Source organism: Benincasa hispida, chromosome 2 (genome assembly GCF_009727055.1).
Source record: "Benincasa hispida cultivar B227 chromosome 2, ASM972705v1, whole genome shotgun sequence".
NCBI classification, from domain to species: domain Eukaryota; kingdom Viridiplantae; phylum Streptophyta; class Magnoliopsida; order Cucurbitales; family Cucurbitaceae; genus Benincasa; species Benincasa hispida.
This window is the reverse complement of record NC_052350.1, coordinates 56,370,948-56,394,233: the sequence shown is the minus strand read 5'-3', so window position 1 is coordinate 56,394,233 and position 23,286 is coordinate 56,370,948. Positions and strand designations below refer to the sequence as shown.

The 23,286-nt window shown below is 37.9% G+C and overlaps 1 protein-coding gene across 1 annotated transcript; it reads right to left on the bottom strand.

The window, feature by feature from the left end:
- Nucleotides 1-511: 511 nt before the first annotated feature.
- On the bottom strand, nucleotides 512-3,457 carry LOC120070987 (heat shock cognate protein 80-like). The gene is given in 6 exon segments (XM_039022958.1): nucleotides 512-1,317; nucleotides 1,320-1,565; nucleotides 1,568-1,658; nucleotides 1,660-2,654; nucleotides 2,751-2,892; nucleotides 3,246-3,457. Coding segments are annotated over 6 exon segments (2,094 nt in total). The 5' UTR covers nucleotides 3,369-3,457; the 3' UTR covers nucleotides 512-820.
- Between the last annotated feature and the right edge of the window lie 19,829 nt (nucleotides 3,458-23,286).

Here is a 23,286-nt window from a genome sequence, read left to right as displayed (position 1 = left end):
ACAAGACAATGTAATTACACACGTCTTGTAAAAATCAAGACGAATGAGCAAAAGAAGCGAAAATGAGGTACGTGTTTTGAGGTCAAATAGGTATTTTTACACGTGGATGATCTCAATAGAAGGCCCAACTTCAAATGTTTAAATCCAAAATTTTCGAATTGACCCCCTACATTTAAAATCTAGGTAGGGATGAGAATTTGGACCTTGTAAGAATGCCTTTGCATACAAATAATCCTTAACCCACGATCTTTCAAACGAAAAGACTTGGATTAGAAAGAAACAAGAAGATCGGCCTAACCCAGAAAGCAACGGAGCTATCAATTCATGAGGCATCTTCAAAATAAAGACCGAACCCTTGCGAGAATAGTAAAATTTTCTTGGTTTATCCATCTAACAACTGAGAGCTGCATGCCTCCATCATTGAAAATCTACTTGATCAAATTCTTTAATTGAACTAAACAAGCAGTAAATCGTTCATGTAGAAAAAGGATAATACACTTGCACCGGCACAAAATTCAACACGTGGCCCACTAGATTGAGCGAAGCTTCAACAAAACGCGGCGCATTTGAGCACAAAGTCAGACAATAAAATTCAAGGGAGATGTGAAACATACAGATATTGTGAGTAAAATATACCATCACTTAAGCTGGCCACAAAATTTTGTGAAAACGCAACATTTGACCGGGAAACAAAAGAAAAATAGCATGAAAAGGTAAGGCATAAACTAACCTAAATGACTGGGCAAATTATATGTTGTAAATTGAAAGCATAACATAGGGAAATCTTGAAAGATGCTACTGGTTAGTATTAAGTTCAAAATTAATCGACTTCCTCCATCTTGCTACCCTCGGCATCGGCATCGGCATCCTCAAGAGGAGGCATATCAGCATCGCCCTCTCCAGCATCCTCATCAATGCTTAATCCAAGCTTCAACATCCTGTGAATTCTGTTTCCAAAGGTGTTTGGGTCATCGAGGCTGAAGCCAGAAGTTAGAAGAGAAGTCTCGAAAAGGAGGAGAACAAGGTCCTTAACGGATTTGTCGTTCTTGTCCGCATCGGCCCTCTTTCTGAGCTCTTCCATGATGGAGTTCTCAGGGTTGATTTCCATGGTCTTCTTGCTTGACATGTAACCTGCCATGCTATTGTCCTTCAATGCCTGAGCTTTCATGATTCTTTCCATGTTGGCTGTCCACCCATATTCACCAGTTACCAAACAGCAAGGAGAATCCACGACACGGTCAGAAAACAACAACCTTCTCAACTTTGTCGCCCAAAACTCCTTAATCACCTTGCATAACCCCTCGAACTTCTCCTTAAAGCTTCCTGCTTCTTCTTTTCATCTTCACTCTCATCAAGTTTCAGACCTTCCTTCGTTGCTGATACAAGCTTCTTCCCTTCAAATTTCTTCAACTGACCAACTGCATACTCATCAATCGCATCAACCATGAACAGAACTTCGTAACCCTTCTTCTTGAGCTTCTCAAGGAAAGGAGAGTTTTCTACGGCTTTCTTGCTTTCACCAGTGATGTAGAAGATATCATTCTGGCCTTCCTTCATTCTGGTCAATAATCCTTCAGGCTTGTTAACTCGTCACCACTCTTGGTCGAGTGGAAACGGAGAAGTTCAGCAATCTTAGGCCTGTTCTGGGAATCCTCATGTGATACCAAGCTTCAAGTTCTTGGAGAAGGCCTCGTAGAACTTGTTGTAGTCTTCTTTGTTCTCGGCAATCTCAAAGAAGAGCTCAAGGCACTTCTTCACCAAGTTTTTGCGGATGACCTTCAAGATCTTGTTCTGCTGCAACATTTCTCTAGAAATATTGAGGGGAAGATCCTCAGAATCGACAATACCCTTAACAAATCCAAGGTATTCAGGAATCAATTCCTCACAGTTGTCCATGATGAAGACACGGCGAACATACAACTTAATGTTGTTTGGCTTCTTCTTTGTGTCAAAGAGATCAAAAGGAGCCCTCTTGGGAACAAAGAGGATAGCCTTGAATTCCAATTGACCTTCAACAGAGAAGTGCTTTACGGCTAGATGCTCCTCCCAGTCGTTGGTAAGGCTCTTGTAGAAAGCAGCATACTCTTCCTTTGTAATCTCTTCTGGCTTCCTCATCCAGATAGGCTTCTGTTTGTTCACCAAGGACCACTCATGGGAAACTTCCTTGATCTTCTTCTTCTTCTTTTCTTCCTTTTCCTTGTCTTCATCAACTTCCTCAACCTTTCCTTCCTCGTCCTTCTTCTCTTCCTCATCTTCATCATCAGAGATTTCCTTCTCAATGGTCTTCTCGACCCAGAGAGAAATCGGGTAGCTAATGAACTCAGAATGCTTCTTGATCAAATCCTTAAGACGACGCTCCTCAAGGTATTCAAGCTGATCTTCCTTGAGGTACAGGGTAATCTTAGTACCTCGGCCAAGGTTCTCACCAGATGTGTCCCTGGTGACTGTGAAGGAACCCCCAGCTTGGGACTCCCATACATACTGCTCATCATCATTGTGTTTAGTTGTAACAATAACCTTCTCAGCCACAAGGTAGGCAGAGTAGAAACCGACTCCAAACTGTCCAATCATGCTCACATCAGCGCCAGCTGCAAGAGCTTCCATGAACTCCTTGGTCCCAGATCTTGCAATGGTACCAAGATTGTTCACCAAATCTGATAACATAGATATATTCACCAAATGAGTTATACCATAAGAAACAGATTAAAAAGACAGCCATACACACAAGTTAATGCATAGCAATCACTCACCGGCCTTGGTCATTCCAATACCACTGTCAATAATCGACAACGTATTGTTTGCCTTATCAGGAATGATGTGAATAAAGAGCTCAGGCTGAGCATCTAGCTTGCTCTTGTCAGTCAAGCTCTCAAAACGGATCTTATCTAAAGCCTGAAATAAAATGCCACATCGTAAATTACAAGAATCCCATTCAGAAAATTCTGTCTACATAATAATACGTACACAATTCTTGAGAACTCTACAATCATCCAACAACCCAACAAGACTTCAAATAACCATTCAGTAGATAGTAATGAAGATTCTAGAAATGATAAAATATCTTGATGCAATCTAAAGCAAGTCTTCCTAAAAATTTGTTGAGCGTGTGTATAAGTAAAATCGAAATGAAACCAGGGAAATCCAGAATAACAATCAAAGATCACACTAATACAAAAAGATCTCCTAAGAAGAGTAAATAGAACGAAGATCAAAGACGGAATTAAAGAAAAGGAAAGGATAGTTACGTCAGAGGAATTGCTGATAAGTTCTCGGAGAAAGATCTCCTTGTTGCTGTAAAAAGTGTTGATGATGAGACTGAGAAGCTGATTAATCTCGGCCTGGAAGGCAAAGGTTTCAGTATCCGCCATTGCCGAAGACGTGAAGATAGAGACGATCAAGGAACAGAGAAATGGAGGAAATGTAAACGGGCGCTTGAAAGAAGAAATCAAGATCTAATGGTGGAACCGAAGGCTTATAAAGAAGGGATTTTACTAGGGTTTCTGGAACCTTCTATTTATTTGAAGTCTAAGTCCTTTTCTTTTTTTCTATTTCTTTGTTTTTTCTCTTTTGCTTTTTCCTTTTTTTTTTTTTTTTTTTTCCCGGAGATTGGAGAATTCCAGAAAATGGGGATAGGAAAATCTTAATCCAGGATTGGAACAAGATAATCTGAAGCGCTAATGTTGAAAACGCGCAGCCAAACAAGGCACCATAAATTTTTATTTTTTTTCTTTTTTTAGGAGAACAGGGGTTTTGTGGGAGAATAGGGGTTTGAGACTTTCTTCTTCTTTTTTGATGGAAGGATTTTAAAATTGAAGTTTAGAAGTTTTTGAACGGATAATAATATTGAAAAATTTTATGTCTCGTTTGGTAATAATTTGATTTAATTTTTAATTTTTGTACTTGAAGATTAAGTTTATAAACACTATTTCCATTTTTAAATTTATTCTGGTTATATTTTCTAAGTATAAAGTTTACTTCAAATAATCTAAAATTATTACATTTATAACAAATTTTGGGTAATTAAATTGCTTTGTATAGTACTTTTAGGNTATATATATATTAACACATAAACAAAGGGGCAGGGATTGTGGTCGGGGACGGGGCGAGGATCCCCTCCCCGTTCCAACTTAAATCCCTAGTTTGACTCCCGTACCTGGTCAAACATGAGATTTCTCGTCCTGATCGAGTCAAGGATCCGTGGGGCCCGACCTTGCAGAGAATTTTGTCAACCCTAATCTGAAGCCCTATTTTTTGTTTTTTTTTTTGTTTTTTTGTTTTTTTGTTTTTTTGTTTTTTTTGCAATTTTACATTTTTTCTATTTTATTTGTTTTTTTTTTATGATTTTATTTATCTTTTGTTTTTCTTTCCATTTTTTATTTGTTTTTTACGTTTTCAAGTTTAACAGTATAATATTTCAGTTCATTAATAAAAGAAATATTATATCACAATTTATTTCATTTGTAAAGAAACTTGAATTAAATTAAGCATTAATTCTAGTTAAATTACAGATTTAGTATTTGAATGTTCAGACTTCTTTTTACCTGTTTTTCTACTATTTTTTCTCTCTGGTCTTTTATTTGTTGCTTTCTGCCAATCTTATTTATTTATTTATTTTACTTTTTCCATGTATTTTGGTTTTTTATTTCTTAAACGTTTAGGTTTGTCTCTGTTTGAGACCAAAAATACATAAACGTAAGGTTATTTAACTAAATAAGTAATCTAACCATTCCATTAATTATTTAAACATAAAACTAGAAAATTGGTAAAATAGCTCAAAATTGAAAGTTGGGAGACACAAATACAGACAAGCCTTGACGTTCAGGAACTAATTTTATAATTTAGCCATAGCTAATACTTATTTAAAATTTAAATTTATTTGAAAGTGAATTGTAATATGATATTTTTTAAAAGAATTAAAGTATTATATTATTCAATTAGCTTTAAAAGATAATAAAAAAATAAAACAAAAACAACAAATAGAAAAAATGGAAAATGGAAAATAAAATAAGAGAGCTCAAACTCACACCCCTTCTATTTTTAGGACATTATCTCCACCATTATATCGATTACCATTTTTAAGTCATTCTCTCCACCACTATATCAATTCCCTCGATTTCTTTAAAATGTTCCCTCCACTACTATATTTGTGAGAAAAGTTTTCAAGAGTTAAAAGAATGACGGACATCAACTATAATATTTATTGTCTCTGATAATAATTAAGGGTTAGTGGACTACAATGATGCTTCAAGGAAAGGGCTAGCTTGTGTGCTTATGCAACAGAGAAAAGTTGTTGCTTATGCCATGCCAACTAAAAAACCGCGCAATTACTTCACTCATGATTTGGAGATTGCAAAGTAGTTTATGCTATAAAAATCTAAAGGTACTACTCCTATAAAGAGAATATCCAAATTTTCGCTGACCATTAAAGCCTGAAGTACCTATTTACTTAAAAGAGCTAACATAAGACAGAGAATATGGTTAGAACTTGTGAAAGACTATAACTGTAAGATTAACTACCATCAAGGTAAGGATAATGTGGTTGTAGATGCGCTCAGTAGAAGGATAGCAAGTGTGGCATCCTTGGTGACTTCCCATAATGAATTGTTGACAAGTTGGATCATTCTAGATTATGTTAGTTGTGAAAGATGTGCTACTCCAACTTTCCGTTGTGTCAAGTTTGAGGCAAAAGGATAGTTGATGCCAAAAAGATGATCCTGAGTTGGTGATGTGCTTGGGTAAGGTAAGGTCGGGGTGATTTTCACCCTAGCCAATTATTCAACTTTGTTATATAGGGGGAGAGTGTTTGTCGAAGAATTCCCCCTTGAAGCAAAAGTTGTTGGGAGAGGCTCATAACACCCATTTTTCAGTGCAACCTAGTGGTACCAAGATGTTTGATGACCTCAAGAAGCATTACTAGTGGCACACCATGAAAAGAGATGTTGCTTAATTTGTTAGTAAATGCTTGACATGCAAATAGGTTAAAGTTAAAAGGCAAAGACCTAGTGGGTTATTATAACCCTTAAGTATTTTCTATTTGGAAGTGGTAAAATATTGTTATAAACTTTATTACCAACAATTAAAGGGTATATGATGGTTTGGGTGGTAGTGGATCATTTAAAGAAGTTTGCACACTTTATTCCAAGTAAGGCAACCTATTCAGTGGGGAAGTGGGTAGAGTTGTACTTAAAAGAAATAGTGAGACTTCACGGTATGCCTGTGTCTATAATATTAGATAGAGACTCTCGATTTATGTCAAACTTTTGCAAAGTATACAAAAGGCCCTTAAAACTCAATTGATTTTTAGTGTCACGTTTCACACTCTAAGATAGATGACCAGATCAAGCGCCCAAACCAAGTTTTGGAGGACGTGCTCATGTATTGGATTTTTTAGGTAGTTAGGATAATTATCTGTATCTTAGAAAGTTCACATATCTATTAGGTGTTTTGAAATTTGTAGTGTAGTTTATGTCGTTATGTTGTTCTAAAGCATCATAGTTAGTAGAGATAGTTAAAGGGTAATTTTGGTAATGTTCCCTCGTTTAGGTTGAAATTTGGGGGCATCACTATAGTTGATAAATTCAAACATAACAATTCATCAAATGGAAGAAACTACAAATTTAGCATAAGAAAATTAAATTTGTAAATGAAACATCATCCAATTTGATGTTTCAATCCAATTTGAATGTTTTAACAATGAATTTAATCTACGTATATTAAATTCATTTTTAAAAGTTGCTCTAGGCACAACCCAAAGCACATGAGCGAGCCCAAGCCCAAGGGAACTATGAGGCAACATGGGAAAACACACATCTCAGAAGGAAAAAGTCAAGATCTTAGGTTTCAAGGTAACTGGTTGAAAGAAATGTCCTGATAGGAAAATAATCGACCTAACCTCAGTCTAGAGCTATACAACCTCAAGGGTTGTAGTCTCCCTGGCATTGTCAATGTTACATGTTGTTGACATGTTGTTGGATAGATATGGTGAAAGAAAGTGAAAGTTTTGTGAAGATTTGAAACATAAAATGAATTTAATCGTGTAGATTAAATTCATTGTTTAGAAACTTTCAAATTGAATTGAAACTTCAAATCAGAATGATGTTTCATGTACAAATTTAATATGTATGAAAGTTAAAATTTGTAGTTTTTTCAGTTTGAATGAGTTATGTTTATTTTTTGTCAAGTAACAACTCAATTGAGTTAAATTTGACAAATGTTTCAATTTGTTTATTTATTTGATTTTATTTTGTAATTTGGAGAGTTACCTAGTTGCTAGCCTATAAATAGCAACTTGGTTCTTCATTTGCAGCATCCTATTCCAAATTGAAGAGTTTTCTCCTTTCTTTTTTTCTTTCTTTTGTTCTTGAGTTGAGTTGAGAGCAAGTGATAACTTGTAGCAATACAAGTTATTGTCTCTCAAAAGTTGGAACAATCAGGATTCTTAATAATAAAATCTCATCTTTCTTAAAGGAAAACACATGAAATCCTTCAAACATTACTAACTTTTACAAAAATATTCTTTTTGATAAAACTGCATCACTAATGCATTTCATCGCAGAATTTCAATAAATTTCACTAAGTGTCGCAGGCGCAATTAACACAAAGGCATGTGTCTGAAGAATTGCAACGCATAGCAAATACATTGGTTCGAGTTGTTCCTATTAAATCACCACTTGCAAGTATGGATATCTGAATGTCGACGTCTGAAAAACAACTGAAATGGCAGGCGGCTAACCGGGGTATGGAAATTAATGTTGTCATATCACAAGTTGCTGAAGGAAAACGCCTATAAATAGAAGACTTGTGATGATATGTAGAAATGAACATCATCTTAGGCCTTTTATTTAGAATTATGAGGGCTGCTAAGCATAATATGCGGCAGTTATATTAGGAATTCATGAGAATTGTTTGTGTTGTTCAGCATTAAGAATCTCAGCTAACCCACTATTATGCATTATTATGCGTTCAATTGTCTATTTTTGTAGCTAACGCAGGAATCAGACGCAGACGCGGAAGCTGGGCTATCGCATAGACGATCGCATACACGATTGCATACGCTCAACGCATGAATATTGTGTCCATTAATCGCATGTGGTGATCGCATACAATAGTCGTATGGGTGTTGCGGCTGTTGAGCGAATGCGTCCATCGAATGGGAATTGCGGTCGTCGAGCAAATGCGATCATCACATAGAAGATGTGGTCATCTTGTAGAAGTTGCAGTAATCAAGCAAATGCGGTCATTTTAAGATTGCAGCTACACGATGATAACCATAATAGCAGGATCACCGGAAGGTTGGTGGAATGGAAGCATCAAAGCATATCTCGGGAAAATCAAAAGATGATATTGACATTTCACCTACCATGCCATTAGCAGCCGAGATTCAGAAAAGGATCAACGCACCGCTAATGTCAAAATCAGAGCAGGTCCATTAATGCTGTCGGCGATCAAGCTCTATAAATAGAAGCCGCTGAGCAGAATTTCAATTCATCCAAGGTTTTCATCTAAGGTTCCCAACCTTCGGGTGGATCCTTGTGATCCAGACGAACGTGTTAGAAGAAAGCTTGAGAGTTCTTCATCTCCTTCATCCATTCCGAGTGACGACCGAAGCCTTCGCCGGAGTTAGATCTTGAGAGAGTCAGCTCCACCGTTCTTTTATGGCACCACTGGCAGCCTTGACACACATCTGCTGGAAGCAAGACATTGCTTCCAGCTGGTCCTTTCATTTTCTCTTCTTTTCTTATATTGTATTGTATTACATTTTGGATTAAGAAATTAATACATTGTGTGTTCAATGCATTTCTATGTTTCCTTCGATTACATCTCCATCTTTCTTTGCTTAGCACCTTTAACATTCATTGCATCACTTAGTGAGACTGTTAGAGTATCACATACTTAATCATGCGGATTAGAGATATGAAGCATGTAGCAAACCACTGGAAGGTGTGCGTTGTGCGAGTGTGTGAGAAAACCTTATTTGCTTAGCAATGCCTATCTATAGGTGGACGCAACGCTTGTCTATGAGTAAAGTCAGCAACAGCTAACTGCCCAAGAGGGTAAGTGGTTGGTCACATTAAGCAATGTAAACCAGTGTTCACTAGAGATTGCGTCAGCCAGGTTTATGCGATTACCTTGTCTTATGAGCGCATCATTCATCATTTAGGCATACTTGGAAGAGTAGTCTAAAAACCAAATCTAAATCTCGGGAGAGTGGATTGGATTGCATAAGCAAGAATGGGGAACTTAGGAATAAGCTCCATTTGCTATTACACAACGTATGCACCCTACGGAGAGGATATTGCATGCGTCCAAGAAGTAGGATACGGTGGCGGTATGTGGTCATCTTGTTTATATGTGGGAGCACATGAGCAGGAATAGAGACTTAGGAATAAGGCCTCTTGACACTTCGCATACACATCGCATAAATCCTAGAAATAGGCTCAAGTGTGTGTAGCATGATTGCATAACTTGCACTGGCTGAGGTTGCCCTTGTGGTCACTCTTAAGGGTTGCGATGAAGACATCCCCACATTTTATCTATTTTCCATCCATTTACTACGCGTCAACAATTGTAGTGTCTCTACCTCTCATTCATACTTCCAATGCTTTGTCTATTAGTTAGGAGTAGGAGTAGTTGTAGCTTAAAACCCCCCATCATTCTTTTATTCATCTGCCGCATACACATTACCGCATACGTCTAGCTACAAGTCCCTGAGTTCGACCTTGGATCACCCGAGAAACTTGCGTTCGCATTATACTTGGCGTGAGCGCAAGAAAACTTGTGACGGGAACGCATGGTCATCGCATACATTCGTTAACACATAGTTTCATTCCAACGCAAGACCACCGATGCATGCGAATCAACGCATACCTTAAGACATGCATCGCATAAATACGTTCACTAATTTTCGTCACCAACTTGCAACCGGAAAATACAGCATAATGTAGAGAGAGCATCTTAGAGTAATAGAGTAGTCTTGCTGCTACAAGAAGATCACAGGAGGAAAAGAACCATCACCATTGTTGATCAAGGAGAATTGAAGAGAACCAAGCTCGAGAGAGAACTTTTCTTCATTTCCTTAACAAATTGGTTGTACACACATTAAGATCAAGTCAAAAAAGACAAGAAATTGAACTCTGCAGCTTGACTCTTTTCTTCTTACTTTATTTTCATTCATCATCATGTGATTAAGTGTGCTATTCTAAAGACAATTTCAATCTTTATAAAATCGTGCATTTAATCCATTCATATTTGCCTCTACTTAGCATCTACCGTGTTAAATGCGTTTCTGACTTTGTGCATGCTAAAATTCTAAAAGCTTTAATCATTTAGATCATTTGTTTGAAATTATCTCAGCTAAACCATTCGAGAGAATAGAATAGCTAGAAACACATCAAGTCATAACGCTCAGTAGCTTTAAAGATCAAGATACTTGTGTTTCACTGTTTTCTGTATTTAACGCATGCACCCTAGAGATAGGAACATATGGCATTTGCATTGAGAAATGTTAAATGATTAGATAGACAGAAACCCAATGTATTGACATACATTTGATTGTAAACACGCATATTTCATCTTCATTCTTACCCACTTTTTCGTGTCCATCTCGCTTAGATCAACGCATCTATCTATCACTTAGCACCATTCCTTCATTGAATCCTATATTTCACTTGAGCTCCTATTTCTTCTTGTATGAATGCAGTGTCAGCCTCAATATTGATCCAAGCTCGAGTGTAGATAACTTTTCCAGCATTTATTTAGAACCCTTTTACATCAGTGTAATGCAAAGCTTGCGTTAGTCTAACGTAGATCCATGTGTTCAACCCTGGACTTACCAGGATCCTGAATTAGATTTATACTTGGATCTAGCTCAGGTAAAGCTTGTACGCATCATCGAGAGAGTGTAACGCATCACCCATTCTTCTCACCTAGAGAAGTCATTCACCATTCATCTCCATTTACATCAATCTTATATTCCATCTCCACTCACAATACACTCCTAGCACACATCACGAAAACACGAATGCAAGTATCCAAGAGTTCTGCTAGACTCGAGTAATTCAAGGTTGCAGTTCTACCAGAGTTAGTCATTGTATCTTGCTGAGACGATCATTATAGTCTACTTGTAGCCCGTGCAGAGTGAATAATTGTCTTCAGGACAACGCTTACCAGAAGCATACCTCGACTACGTTTTGAGTCTCCAAATGTTTTGAAGTTCTTTAAAGTCTTTGGTTATTTTCATATCTAATCCTTGTTACACCATCTGACTTTCATTTGAGTTCGAATATTATACATTCCTGTATTGTTTCTAGAAATTGAGTGTAATCAGTTTGCTAGTGTATTCAGTTATGTATATATCATTTTCTCCTAACAATCTGAAGACAATTACTATATTTGAACTGATGGCTGCAAACTCTTCCACCAATACCACTACTTCTACCATCATTAGATCGCCCATTGTCAAACCTCATGCTGAAAAATCAGAGAAGTTCAAGAGAGACAATTTCAAGAGATAGCAACAGAAGATGATCTTTTATCTTACCACATTGAATATTGCTCATATTTTGAAGGAATATTGCTCAATTACTCCACCAGAAGCTGTAACTCCTAAAACAGAAGCTTCAAAGCAAGCATGGATGCATTTGGACTTCCTGTGTCGTAACTTATATTTTTAGTGGTCTTCAGGACACTTTTTATAATGTCAATTGCAATTCCTACAATACATCAAAACTATTGTGAGAGACATTAGACGAGAAGTACAAGCTATAAGAAGTAGGTACTAAAAACTCCTTGTGGGAAAATTCTTAGATTATAAGATTATCGATATCAAGGTTGTAGTCAATTAAATGGAAGAATACAAATTATCATTGTATCTTGCGTTGATCGCTAGAGCTCTTGATCGATTTTCGCATGCATGGTCATTGCGTTGATCATCTCTTCGTTCTTGATTGATGGGCGCAATGCGATGTAGATGCATTATTTATCTTATCTTCGAGCCATGAACGCATACGGTGACTTATTTCCTGCAAAACATAAACTAAAACCTTCTATCTCGCCATCGCAATGGTGTTAGTGGGTGTATTTACGACATTTCATAATTTTCATATTTCTTAGCTAATTTGTATACTATCGACGCAACTTTTCTTTCTCTTTGTCGTAATATCTAAATAAAACAGTATAAATAACTTGTATTTCTACAATTTATCACACCCCCAAATTTAGATATATGCTTGTCCTCAAGCATATCTTCAACTAAGGCAATTTTCGCTCAATTCCTATCCTAACTTTGTGTCGATTGGTTGCTCCGAATGCTCCACCTATACAACATTACTTAACAAAACAATTTCCTTCTATCCTTTAATAATTCATTGACATGCTCTACTTTATTCTTTTATACAACAAATCTCTACTAAAAAATTCCCTTCTTGTTTTGAAAAGAGTGTTTACCTCTTCTTGCAAAAATAACTTGGTGCGTCTGTATGCGGTGGTCTAGTTTGAGCCGTTTTATTAGAGACCGTTGATCATGGTTACACTCTTCGTTTTGGCTTGCTCCCACAGGTGTCATGCGAGCATCCAACTACGGTTGTGTGCCAATCTCAACTTCAACTCTTGATTTTCAGCAAAGGTTTACTTTTGCTGGTCAGAGGAGTTGTCTCTTATATTCTTATTTTTTTTCTTTTCATATTGCGTCGTTCTTGGAAACCCACCTTCGTTTTGGCTTGCTCCCACGGGTGTTAAGCAAACATCCAACTACGAGCAGGTTCCTTTCACGACTTAACTCTTATTAGGTTGAGATTTTTTCTTGCACTAACATTGGAGTTTATATGAGAAATTATTTTTTTTTTATAATGAACGCATTTTTCTAAGGATAACCACATCCGCTTGATCGCATCTGCTCAGACCTTCCCTACCCTAAAATTTAGAGATGCGCAAGGTTCTCATTGTGTTGTTTTGGACAGAATAGACAAAACACTTGGTCAAAATTTTGAAAAGAAGGTTTGAGCAGAGTTTTGAAGTATAAAAGGTAAAGCAACGTTGTTGCTATGAATTATCTAAGTGTTAGTCAGAAAATGCAAAGTATAAGAAATGTTGCTAAGGGTATTCATATTACTCATCATGGCAGCGCAATGAATAACGCAAAATATAAGATAAAGAACATCACAATAATTGACAAAGGATGATAAGTATTGAGGCAAACACATATGGAAAGAATAGTTACTTAGTTGTATTAAAATTAACTAAGTATACAAAGAATTATAATTATCGCAATACAAAATTGGAGCATGTACAAAGAATCAAGGAATAGCTTCTATACATAAAAATAATGAATGAATTTATCCTTTGCATTTTACTCGAACAGGTGCAAGGTTAAAGATTAACACAGCGCATCTGTTAATGCAAATGCATATTTGCAGAGGACGGGCAACGACGCATATATCAGCGCAACACACCCCTCAACTCAACGCATTTCTGGAGGACGGGCGAATGGTATTTCTACTGGTGCAACACTACCTCAACATAGTTCGTTTTCGCTAAGGACGGGCGCAAAATACATACGCGCGCAACACACCCCTCAACGCAGTGCATTTGTGAAAGATGAACGCAAAGTGTATCTTGTTAGCACAAGATGCACCCATCATCGCAATGCATACTGGATGTTGATTGTTATTTTTTATATTATTATTATATTATTAATTTTTTTCATCAACAACGCAAGTCGTTGGACTTTGCGGTATTCATTTTCTTTTTAAGTCAGTCATTCAAAGGAATTTTAAGAACAACGCAACTAATGAAGGAAAGTAAAGAAATTGGACATGACATGGAATTAACGCAATTGAATTAATTGAAAGTAAATTCAAAAAGCAATAAAGACTAATTCTGAGAAAACAATAAATACGCAATGCATAGAGCAATAAAGACAGAATTAAAACATAGATTTTAGAAATGCAGATTGAAAGACAATTTTCTCATGATTACCGCAATCCACTCCTCTGCAGGCGGTCAACTTGCTTGCACAATCCCATCAAGGGTATTGTTCAACTCCTTTCCTCACCCCGCAGTGTGTACGGGAAGAGATACAATTTAATTTCTTCGGGAGTCACACCAGGTATAGAAAATGCGTTGCATATTTCTACGAAGCTGGTCAAATGAGCATGCAGGTCTTCTCTTGTAGACCTCCGAATTGTCCCGCATTTTGGATCATTTAAAGCATAACCGGCCTTATCTCAAAACCTTGCATTCTCCACAACCGTAGGTCTTGAAATTCCAACGCTTAATTTGGTTCTGATGTGTTCTTGCACGAATGATCCGAGGTCGAACACGGGGATTGTTTTCGTTAATGCGATACTAATATGATACATGCAACCGGTTTTTATAATGAATAAAGAATGTTGGGTTTGTACATAAACATAAATTGCGATGAAATAAAAATGCGATGATAAAGTAAAGTTAAATGCGTTGATAAAGAAAATTCCTAAACTCTTTTTATATATGATACAAGATACATGATACATGATACTGAGGTCGAGAACATACTGTGAAGTTGTACAAAGAATCGATGTATGCGATGGCAAGTCTTATGCATGAAGTAGAAAGAGAAAGAGTAAAGAGTAAAAACATCGCAAGTTTGTTCATTCATGTTAAGGACGTAACTAAGGTTCTGCTTTCCCTTGGCGTACACCTCTCGATGATCGGTCGCGTTCCCATATCTCTATGGCGAAACAGAGATGAATGTGATGAACGCAAGGTTGTTCCCATCTCTGGAAATACTTTTCGCTTTAGTTAACGCATTCTTCCAACCTTCTCTCGATAGGCAGAATAACATTTTCACTTCTGCTCTCACAGGTGAAGATACCATCGAGCATGATTTAGCTAAACTTAATTATTTCCTTAACTCAATCGCTTAATTCTCGCTATTTACCCGAGGATTAAGAACACATCATGGAGAAAATGAATTATGAATGTATGAAAGAGACAGAGAGATGATAATGGTGACTGAGATAACATTTAATTCTAAAATTAAGCGTTTGATACATGATGTGTATGAGAGATTACAGAAGATGAATATAAAGATGAAATAGAGGATAGAAACAAATACTGAAAAAGTGTCAACGTCTTGACACAGATCCCGATCGGAGATTATGCTTGCCGGCGTGTGGAAGTGGTGGAGAAGAAAGCTTCCCTCTCAAGCTTGCTTTTCCGGTAGAATTGACCTTCACACAGAGCTTCAACTACGGGAATTGGAAGAATTCTCTGCTCAGAGACTCACTTCTCGGCCTTGTCTCGTAGTTCTCCCAGGTTTACTCTAGACAGTCGCTTCAGACTAGCCTTTCTCTCAGAATCAATATATGCACATCTCTATGTATACATGTATGTATTTCAGTTAATTTGAAGAAGCTATTTATAGGCAAGACCTTGGCTCTTTGAATTTGTGGACCCCACTATATAGTTATGGTAGTTCCTGAAATGGCAGAATGAAAAATTCCTTCTGTTACGCAATCAACTTGTCAGAAATGTACAACTGAACGTTGTACACTCTTCAGAATCTTCCGCAAATGTGTTGCTCTTCAAATCTTCGAATTATCGCCGCATGCGGTGTTTTTTTTTATTACCGCATACGGTTAAAATTGCGTTGATCGCTAAAACTCTTGATCGATTTTTGCATGCGCCGTCATTGCGTTGATCATATCTTCATTCTTGATTGATGGGTACAATGCGACGTAGATGCGTTGTTTATCTTGTCTTCGAGCCATGAATGCATGCGGTGACTTATTTCATGCAAAACAGAAACTAAAACCTTCTATCTCGCCATCGCAATGGTGTTAGTGGGTGTATTTACGACATTTCATAATTTTCGTATTTCTTAGCGAATTTGTATACAATCGACGCAACTTTTCTTTCTCTTTGCCGCAATATCTAAATAAAACAGTATAAATAACTTGTATTTCTACAAGTTATCACACCCCCAAATTTAGATATATGCTTGTCCTCAAGCATATCTTCAACTAAGGAAATTTTCGCTCAATTCCTATCCTAACTTTGCGTCGATTGGTTGCTCCGAATGCTCTACCTATACAACATTACTTAACAATGCAATTTCCTTCTATCCTTTAATAATTCATTAACATGCTCTACTTTATTCTTTTATACAACAAATCTCTACTAAAAAATTTCCTTCTTGTTTTGAAAAGAATGTTTACCTCTTCTTGCAAAAACAACTTGGTGCGTCTGTATGCGGTGGTCTAGTTTGCATCATTTTATTAGAGACTGTTGATAATGGTTACACTCTTCATTTTGGATTGCTCCCACGGGTGTCATGCGAGCATCCAACTACGGTTGTGTGTCAATCTCAACTTCAACTCTTGATTTTCAGTTAAGTTTTACTTTTGCTGGTCAGAGGAGTTGTCTCTTATATTCTTATTTTTTTTTCTTTTCATATTGCGTCGTCCTTGGAAACCTACCTTCGTTTTGGGTTGCTCCCACGGGTATCATGCGAACATCCAACTACAAGCAACTTCTATACGATGACTGTAATCGCTTGATGATGCATGGAAATTTGAAGTCAATTTCTACTCGACAACCAAATCTCGTGGATGCATTACGCAATGCATGTTCCTAAAATATGCGTTGATAGCCATGCGTTGATGATCATGCGTTGGAATGAAAATGCGCCAACAATGTATGCGATGACCATGTGTTCTGCCACAAGATTTCTTACGTTCATGCCAAGTATAACATGAATGCAAGTTTCTCGGGTAATCCGAGGTCGAACACAGGGATTTGTAACTATATGTTTGCGGTGATTGTGCTTGCGGCGGTATAAATAAAAGAATGAAGGGGTTGCTGCTATGTTAATCCTACTCCTACTCCTATCTATTAGACAACACAATGAGAATATGCATGAAAGGTAGAAATGCCACAAACCTTGACACGAAATAAATGAATGGGAAATAGATAAAATGTGGAGATTTTTCATTGCAACCCTTAAGAGTGACCGCAGGGGAACCTTAGTCAGCGTCAGACTATGTGATCATGTTACAACGATACACGGCAAGTCATTTTCCAATGGAAATGCGGTGCTTCCAATTCTAGGACGCATGTGTTGAACGTAAAGTGTCCATAGAGCTTATTCCTAAGTCTCTACTCTTGTCCTATGCGATGATGCAGAATGCATGAAAGCAAGGTGACTGCATTCAATTGTATCCTATCTCTAAGATGCATGTGATGTGTTAATAACAAACAGTGCTTATTCCTAGGCGCCTATCTCTTGTTTTATGTGTTCTAATCTGGCTCTCTCAAGCCTAGATTCTGACCTGACCTTCGCAAGCCTAGATCCTGTCCTTAGACTACCCTCCCGAGTATCCCTAATGGACGAATGAAGCATACATAACACAAGACAATCGAATAAACTTCGCTGACCTACGGTTGTTACTATCCCTAGTGAATAACGCATACCTTCCTTAATGCGTCCAACCACTTACCCTCTCGGGCAGTTGATTGTTGTTGACTTCACTTATAGACAAGCAATGCATTAGCCTATAGACAGGCGTTGTAGCAACTTCACACTAAGAAAATAAGATTATTCACATACTCGAACAACGCACACCTCTCGGTGGGTTGCTACATGCTTCATATCCCTAATCCACATGACTAAGTATGCAATACCCAAGCAATCTTAGTAAGTGTTACAATGAAAGTAAAGATGCTAAGCAAGAAGATGGAGATGGAGTTGAAGGAATAAAGAAATGCATTGAAAAACACATTGTATTAATTCAAAATGTCATACAATACAATATAGAAAAAGAAAGGAAAAAGAAATGACCGGCTGAAAGCAAAACTTTGCTTCCAGCGGATATGCGTCAAGGCTACCGGTGGTGCCATGGATGGGTGGAGGAGCTGACTCTTTCGAGATCTAACTCCGGTCGTCACTCGGAATGGATGAAGGAGGTGAAGAACTCTCAGGCATCTTCTCACGTATTTTGTCTGGATCGCAGGAAAAATCCCCGATTGAGGGACAATCTCCGGATCCAAGGATCCTCAACGAATGATCTGAATTTCTGCTCATCGGCTTCTATTTATAGAGTTTGGATCGCCGACAGCATTAATTGGACCGTTCTGAGTCTGACGTTCGGCGCGTTAGTCCTTTCTGAACCTCTGCCACCAATGGCGCGGTAGGTGAAATGTCAGCATCAGCTTTGGATTTTCTCGAGGTAGGTGCGTTGATGCGTTCATTTCGCCTACCTTGCGTTAATCCCATTAGTTGCGTTGTCGCGCAGCTGCAATCATTTAATGACCACATTCGCTTAATATCGCAACTCTACACGATGACCGCAATCACTTGACGAGTGTAACTCCCATGTGATGAACGCATACGACTGATTACCACAACATCCATGCATTGATCGATGCGTTTGCCTTGCGGTGGAGTGTTCCTCCACATGCAGTCGTCTATGTGATGGTCTGATTTTTGCATTTGCATTCATTTCCTACATGGGCTACAAAAATAAACATTGAACGTATAATTAACACAAAGTAATGGGTTAGCTGAGATTCGACATGTTGATCGACACAAACTCTTTTTCTCATGAATTCCTAGCATGATCGACGCAATTTCTGCCAAACAACCTTCATAATTCTAAGTAAAAGGACTAAGATGACATGCATATTTGCATGTCATCACTTGACGATCGCAACTCTTATATGATGGACGCATGTAGTTGATTACCGCAACACCCATGCGTTGAACGTATGCATTCACATTTGCGATGGAGAATTTCTTCGCATACGGTCGTCTATGCGATAGCCCAGCTTTCGCCTCTGCGTCCGATTCTTGCGTTAGCTACAAAGATAGACAATTCAACGCATAATAGTGGGTAAGCTGAGATTTTTAATGCTGAACGACGCAAACTCATTTTCTCATGAATTCCCAACATAATTGTCGCATATTCTGCTTAACAGCCCTCATAATTCTAAATAAAAGGCATAAGATGACATGCATTTCTACATTTCATCACACCCCCAAACTTAGAATCATGCTTGTCCTTAAGCATGCGTTATACTCAATAAATTATAACTCACCATCAGGCTTTCTTTTGCGATGACTAGCCTCTCAGAGTATAATTTACTCATACCTCAAACCATCGTCGCAACACTCTCCTCCACTTTTGCTACTTCTTCAAAAATATCTTTTCTAAGTTTAGATCCGGCAAGCCTTTGTGTTTAGCTTTTGAGAATGCGTTCGTTCAAAACATTTCAAAAATTTGCGATGACTTATTTGAATGCGGCGTTGAACCTGGTTACGCTCTTCGTTTTGGCTTACCCCCACGTATGTCGTGTGGGCATCCAACTTCGGTTGCGTTCCATATTCAACTCAACTCTTGTCTTGCTTAATTAGGCTTGCGCCCGACAGAGGAGTTGCACTTATGTGTTGATCTTAGCGACTTACTTTCGTTTTGGCTTGCCCCCACGTATGTCATGCGGACATCCAACTACGGGTAAGTGCCTTTCACAACTTTACTCTTATCAACATGGGTTTCCCCATTACGTTAATAGTGGAGTTGTTATTCTAAAAAATATATATATATTTAAAAAAAAAAATAATCGCAATGTAATGAACGCAATTCTCCGAGACCGCTGCCACCCCCAAACTTAGGGGTTGGTAGCGTTCTCACTGTAAAGCTAAACAAAATCAATAGGAATGCGGTAACAAATGTTTGAGCAAAAGTTTGTGCAAAATAAAACTTAAAGACTTTCAAAATTTGAAGAAGCTATTAAAAGTAAGGTGAGCCTTGCGATGCTTAGTTAGCGGATGCGGTAAATTATACGTACCATCATAGATGCATCGCAAAGGAACGCTATAAGACAAGGAGAATTTCAAAAGGATAATGCATAAAGAATAACAAGAAAGGACCTTAGGCGGAATAACACATGCGATTATGCGTTGGAATCCACGCGATTAAAGCCATGCATTGAAGGATGAAGGGAATGCTTCCATTGTACTGCGCACCGAAGAGAATTATTTTTTGCACCTACAAGGAGCAAACGCACCACAACCAAGGAAGCAGCCGCATATCCATAAAAACAAGAAAATTAAACTAACTAAAAAAGCAAGGTAAAGATAGAGTAAAAGACGTCTCTGGAGAAATTGGAGTTTTGTCATCACAAGGAGTCTTCCATGCAAGAGATTTCTTTCAATTGCTTAGGTCAAGAAGCTCGTCCTGACCATTGGAATATATCGTTCTTCTGCTGCTCATTTATGATTGTGATTTGGAATTATCGTTTTCTGCTGCTCATGGAAATCACGAATCCGATTTCCTTCAATTGGTTCAGAGCCAGGTTCTTTGATATTCCAAATTACAGATATGAATTGAACAAATTTTTGAGTCACAGTGGTTTTCTGCATTTGTGGTTAACCGTTTTCTACATTTGTGGATGAATTGATGAATGTTTCGGGTTCAAATTGCCTTTTTGTTAAAGCTTTAGTTATTACAAAGTGTTAATTGTAAAGGCTCCTATGTTTTTGGACGAAATTAACATCGCAATCGAGTCTTTAATTCAAAAGTTTTGAGTTCGTTGAGTGATTCGTGATGAAGCTTCGACACATGGCAATGCGGTTCTCAACGAAGAAGAAGACTAAGCGTTGATCGGATCGTGTAGCCTCAGGTAAACAATCATTGGGATTTAACTATGCGATCATTTAGTAGTTTTTTCTAGACGATCATGTAGTATCTTCTAAATGATCGTTTAGCTAATGTTAAGAGATGGGGTAAATCGTTTACCATATCGCGTAGCGTTAGTTTCCTGATCGCGTAGACGCTGGAGGTAGATGATCATAGTGGGAACATGCGATGCTCGTCGTTTAGTAGAAGGCACGCACTAGATGATCGTGTAGTTAGGAAGCTTCATCGCTTAATTACTACCTATGCGATCGCGTGTTGCAATACGGAGGCACTAGCTAAGCGATTGCTTAGGTGATGGTGCTTTGCGGCATCATAGTCGCTTAGACGATCGCAGCAGCGGGCGTTTTGTGGAGCGCGCTAAGTGATCGTGTACTTCAGTGTAGTAATAACTAAACGATCGTTTGGATTTTTCTAGACGATCATATAGTAAATGTTAAACGATCGTTTAGCTGTGGGAGCGCTAGTAAGCGATAGAACGAAGAGTTTGTTTTATCGTATAGACAATCGCGGGGTGCTTAGTACACGATGGTTGGAGAAGCGATGCTTTGCTCGAGCGGTTCAAGACCCGTTTCGCCTGTTTGAACCGGAGACTCCTTGTCTTTGTAATAGTTAGCTTTCCTTTTGTGTTTTTAAGGCAATTTCACCCGGTTCATCAACTTTTAGTGCTTATACATGTGATGTATGGTACTTATATGCCAAATTGTTTGTCATAGAGTTAAAAACCCACCTTAAGTTGTGCAATTATTCAGGCATCATGTATTATAAATGTTATAATATTGCATGAAGAAATTACTTGAAAACATGAGCATGCATCATGAAATATAAGAGCTATATTTTGCATGTAGTGAGCATTATCATGCATCATCCTTTTATTATAAGTGTTATAGTCTAAGGGTGAATGGAAGCATGTTTTGTTTGTTTAGTTGCGGTTATGTATAAGCGCTATATAAAAGAAGTAGCAATGAATGGACAATGCATTGAGCATGACACTTAGGCTGTTTATAAGCGTTATGAATGCCTTGCATGTGTTAGCTTCATGTTGTAGTGGTTGTTTCCGTTTACAATTGTTATAAAGGAAATTAGACCTAAAATCAATAACTCAGAGTTGCATGTGGACTTAGGGTGAACTCAAGTTTTTAAAGGGGTTTTAAAATTAGATTGAAATAGACCTAAGTTCATGTGGTTCTAAAGAGTTTAATAACCTAGATTCATCTTTTAAAATCGGTTTAATAGGATTAAATTGGTTGGAATAAAAGATTAAATTTGTTGTAAACCTATCTATAAGGGACCTTTTGTCTAAGGCGGGTTCTAGCTAGTCTGGGGTTCTTAAGTTAACGGAAACGTAACACCCCTACCTGGGAACCTACTTGGAAAGGTGAATTAGATAGATTTTTAACAAACATGCGACGATTTGGTCAAACACTCCGTTAAAGAGTTTAATAGATGATGATCAAAAGTTGTTTAACTATCCAAGGTAAATGTTACTCTTGGGAAAATCTAAAAGTCATTTGGTTAAAATCCTTAGTCGTGTTTTTTCTAAGTAAGCTAAACCCTAGGTTATAAAATACTCAGGGGGAGGAAGAGGCGTATCAGATATGTCTATGATTCCACTCATGTTTCTCCCTGTATGTTCACGCCGTGAGATTCATGCTTGGCTTCGTGGTGTCCAGGATGCATCCCCCTTCGGATGGTGTTTGCATAAGTCAATATCAAGGTGAACGGAGAGAGTATTTATAGTAAGTAGGTGAAAGGTGTGTGTCAACACATCCTATGGTCTCTGTCATTGGTTCACACCATGAGATCATTCTGTACTCCCTCGTGTCGCCTTCGGAGCATCCCCCTTCGGATGGGTTTTTTGCAGTTGGTCAATATCAAGGTGAACTCCAGAAATGGATAGGGTCGCTTTAGGTTTTGCCCCAATCGGATTTTTTCCCTTCAGATTGGCCTTTTGGGACGGACCTCTAGGGCTTAAAATGGTGGGTCATAGTTACGGGAGATTGTTAAGTAAGTTAATGATCTCTTGGCCAAATCAATGATGGCTAGTCGTTATAGGAACAAGAGTTGTTCTGGTATTAATGACTGTTTAAGAACTTCTCAATTTAGAGGAAGGATGACTGACCTCCCTTCAACGACTTTTGTCCTAAACCTTTGAAGCGTCATTGTGAAACTAGATGTCACACGGGGTTCATGTTAGTTTTGCTAAAACCTTATTGGATGTTGTTTTATTTTACAACGGGTATTTGCTTAAAACCTAACGTAGGTCAATGTGTTTTTCTTTTTCAGCAACTCATTAGTATTTCCATTTAAAGCTTTTAAAAATGACCGAGTATTTACAGTGGAAAGAATCGTGTGAAAAAAAATTAGTGGCAAACGACTTTCATCCCACTACTCTCCAAAAAAGGAGACAAGACAGTAAATATGATTTTGCCTGGATCCTAGATCCAGGTGCTACCAATCATGTTAGTTCCTCTTACCAAGGATTCAGTTCCTAGTATACGTTGCCACAGGGAGAGATGACTCTTCGAGTCGAAACTGGTGAGGGTTTTTCAGCTGTTGCTGTAGGCAGCTGAAGTTATTTGTTGATAAGAAACGTTATCTGTTACTGGATAAT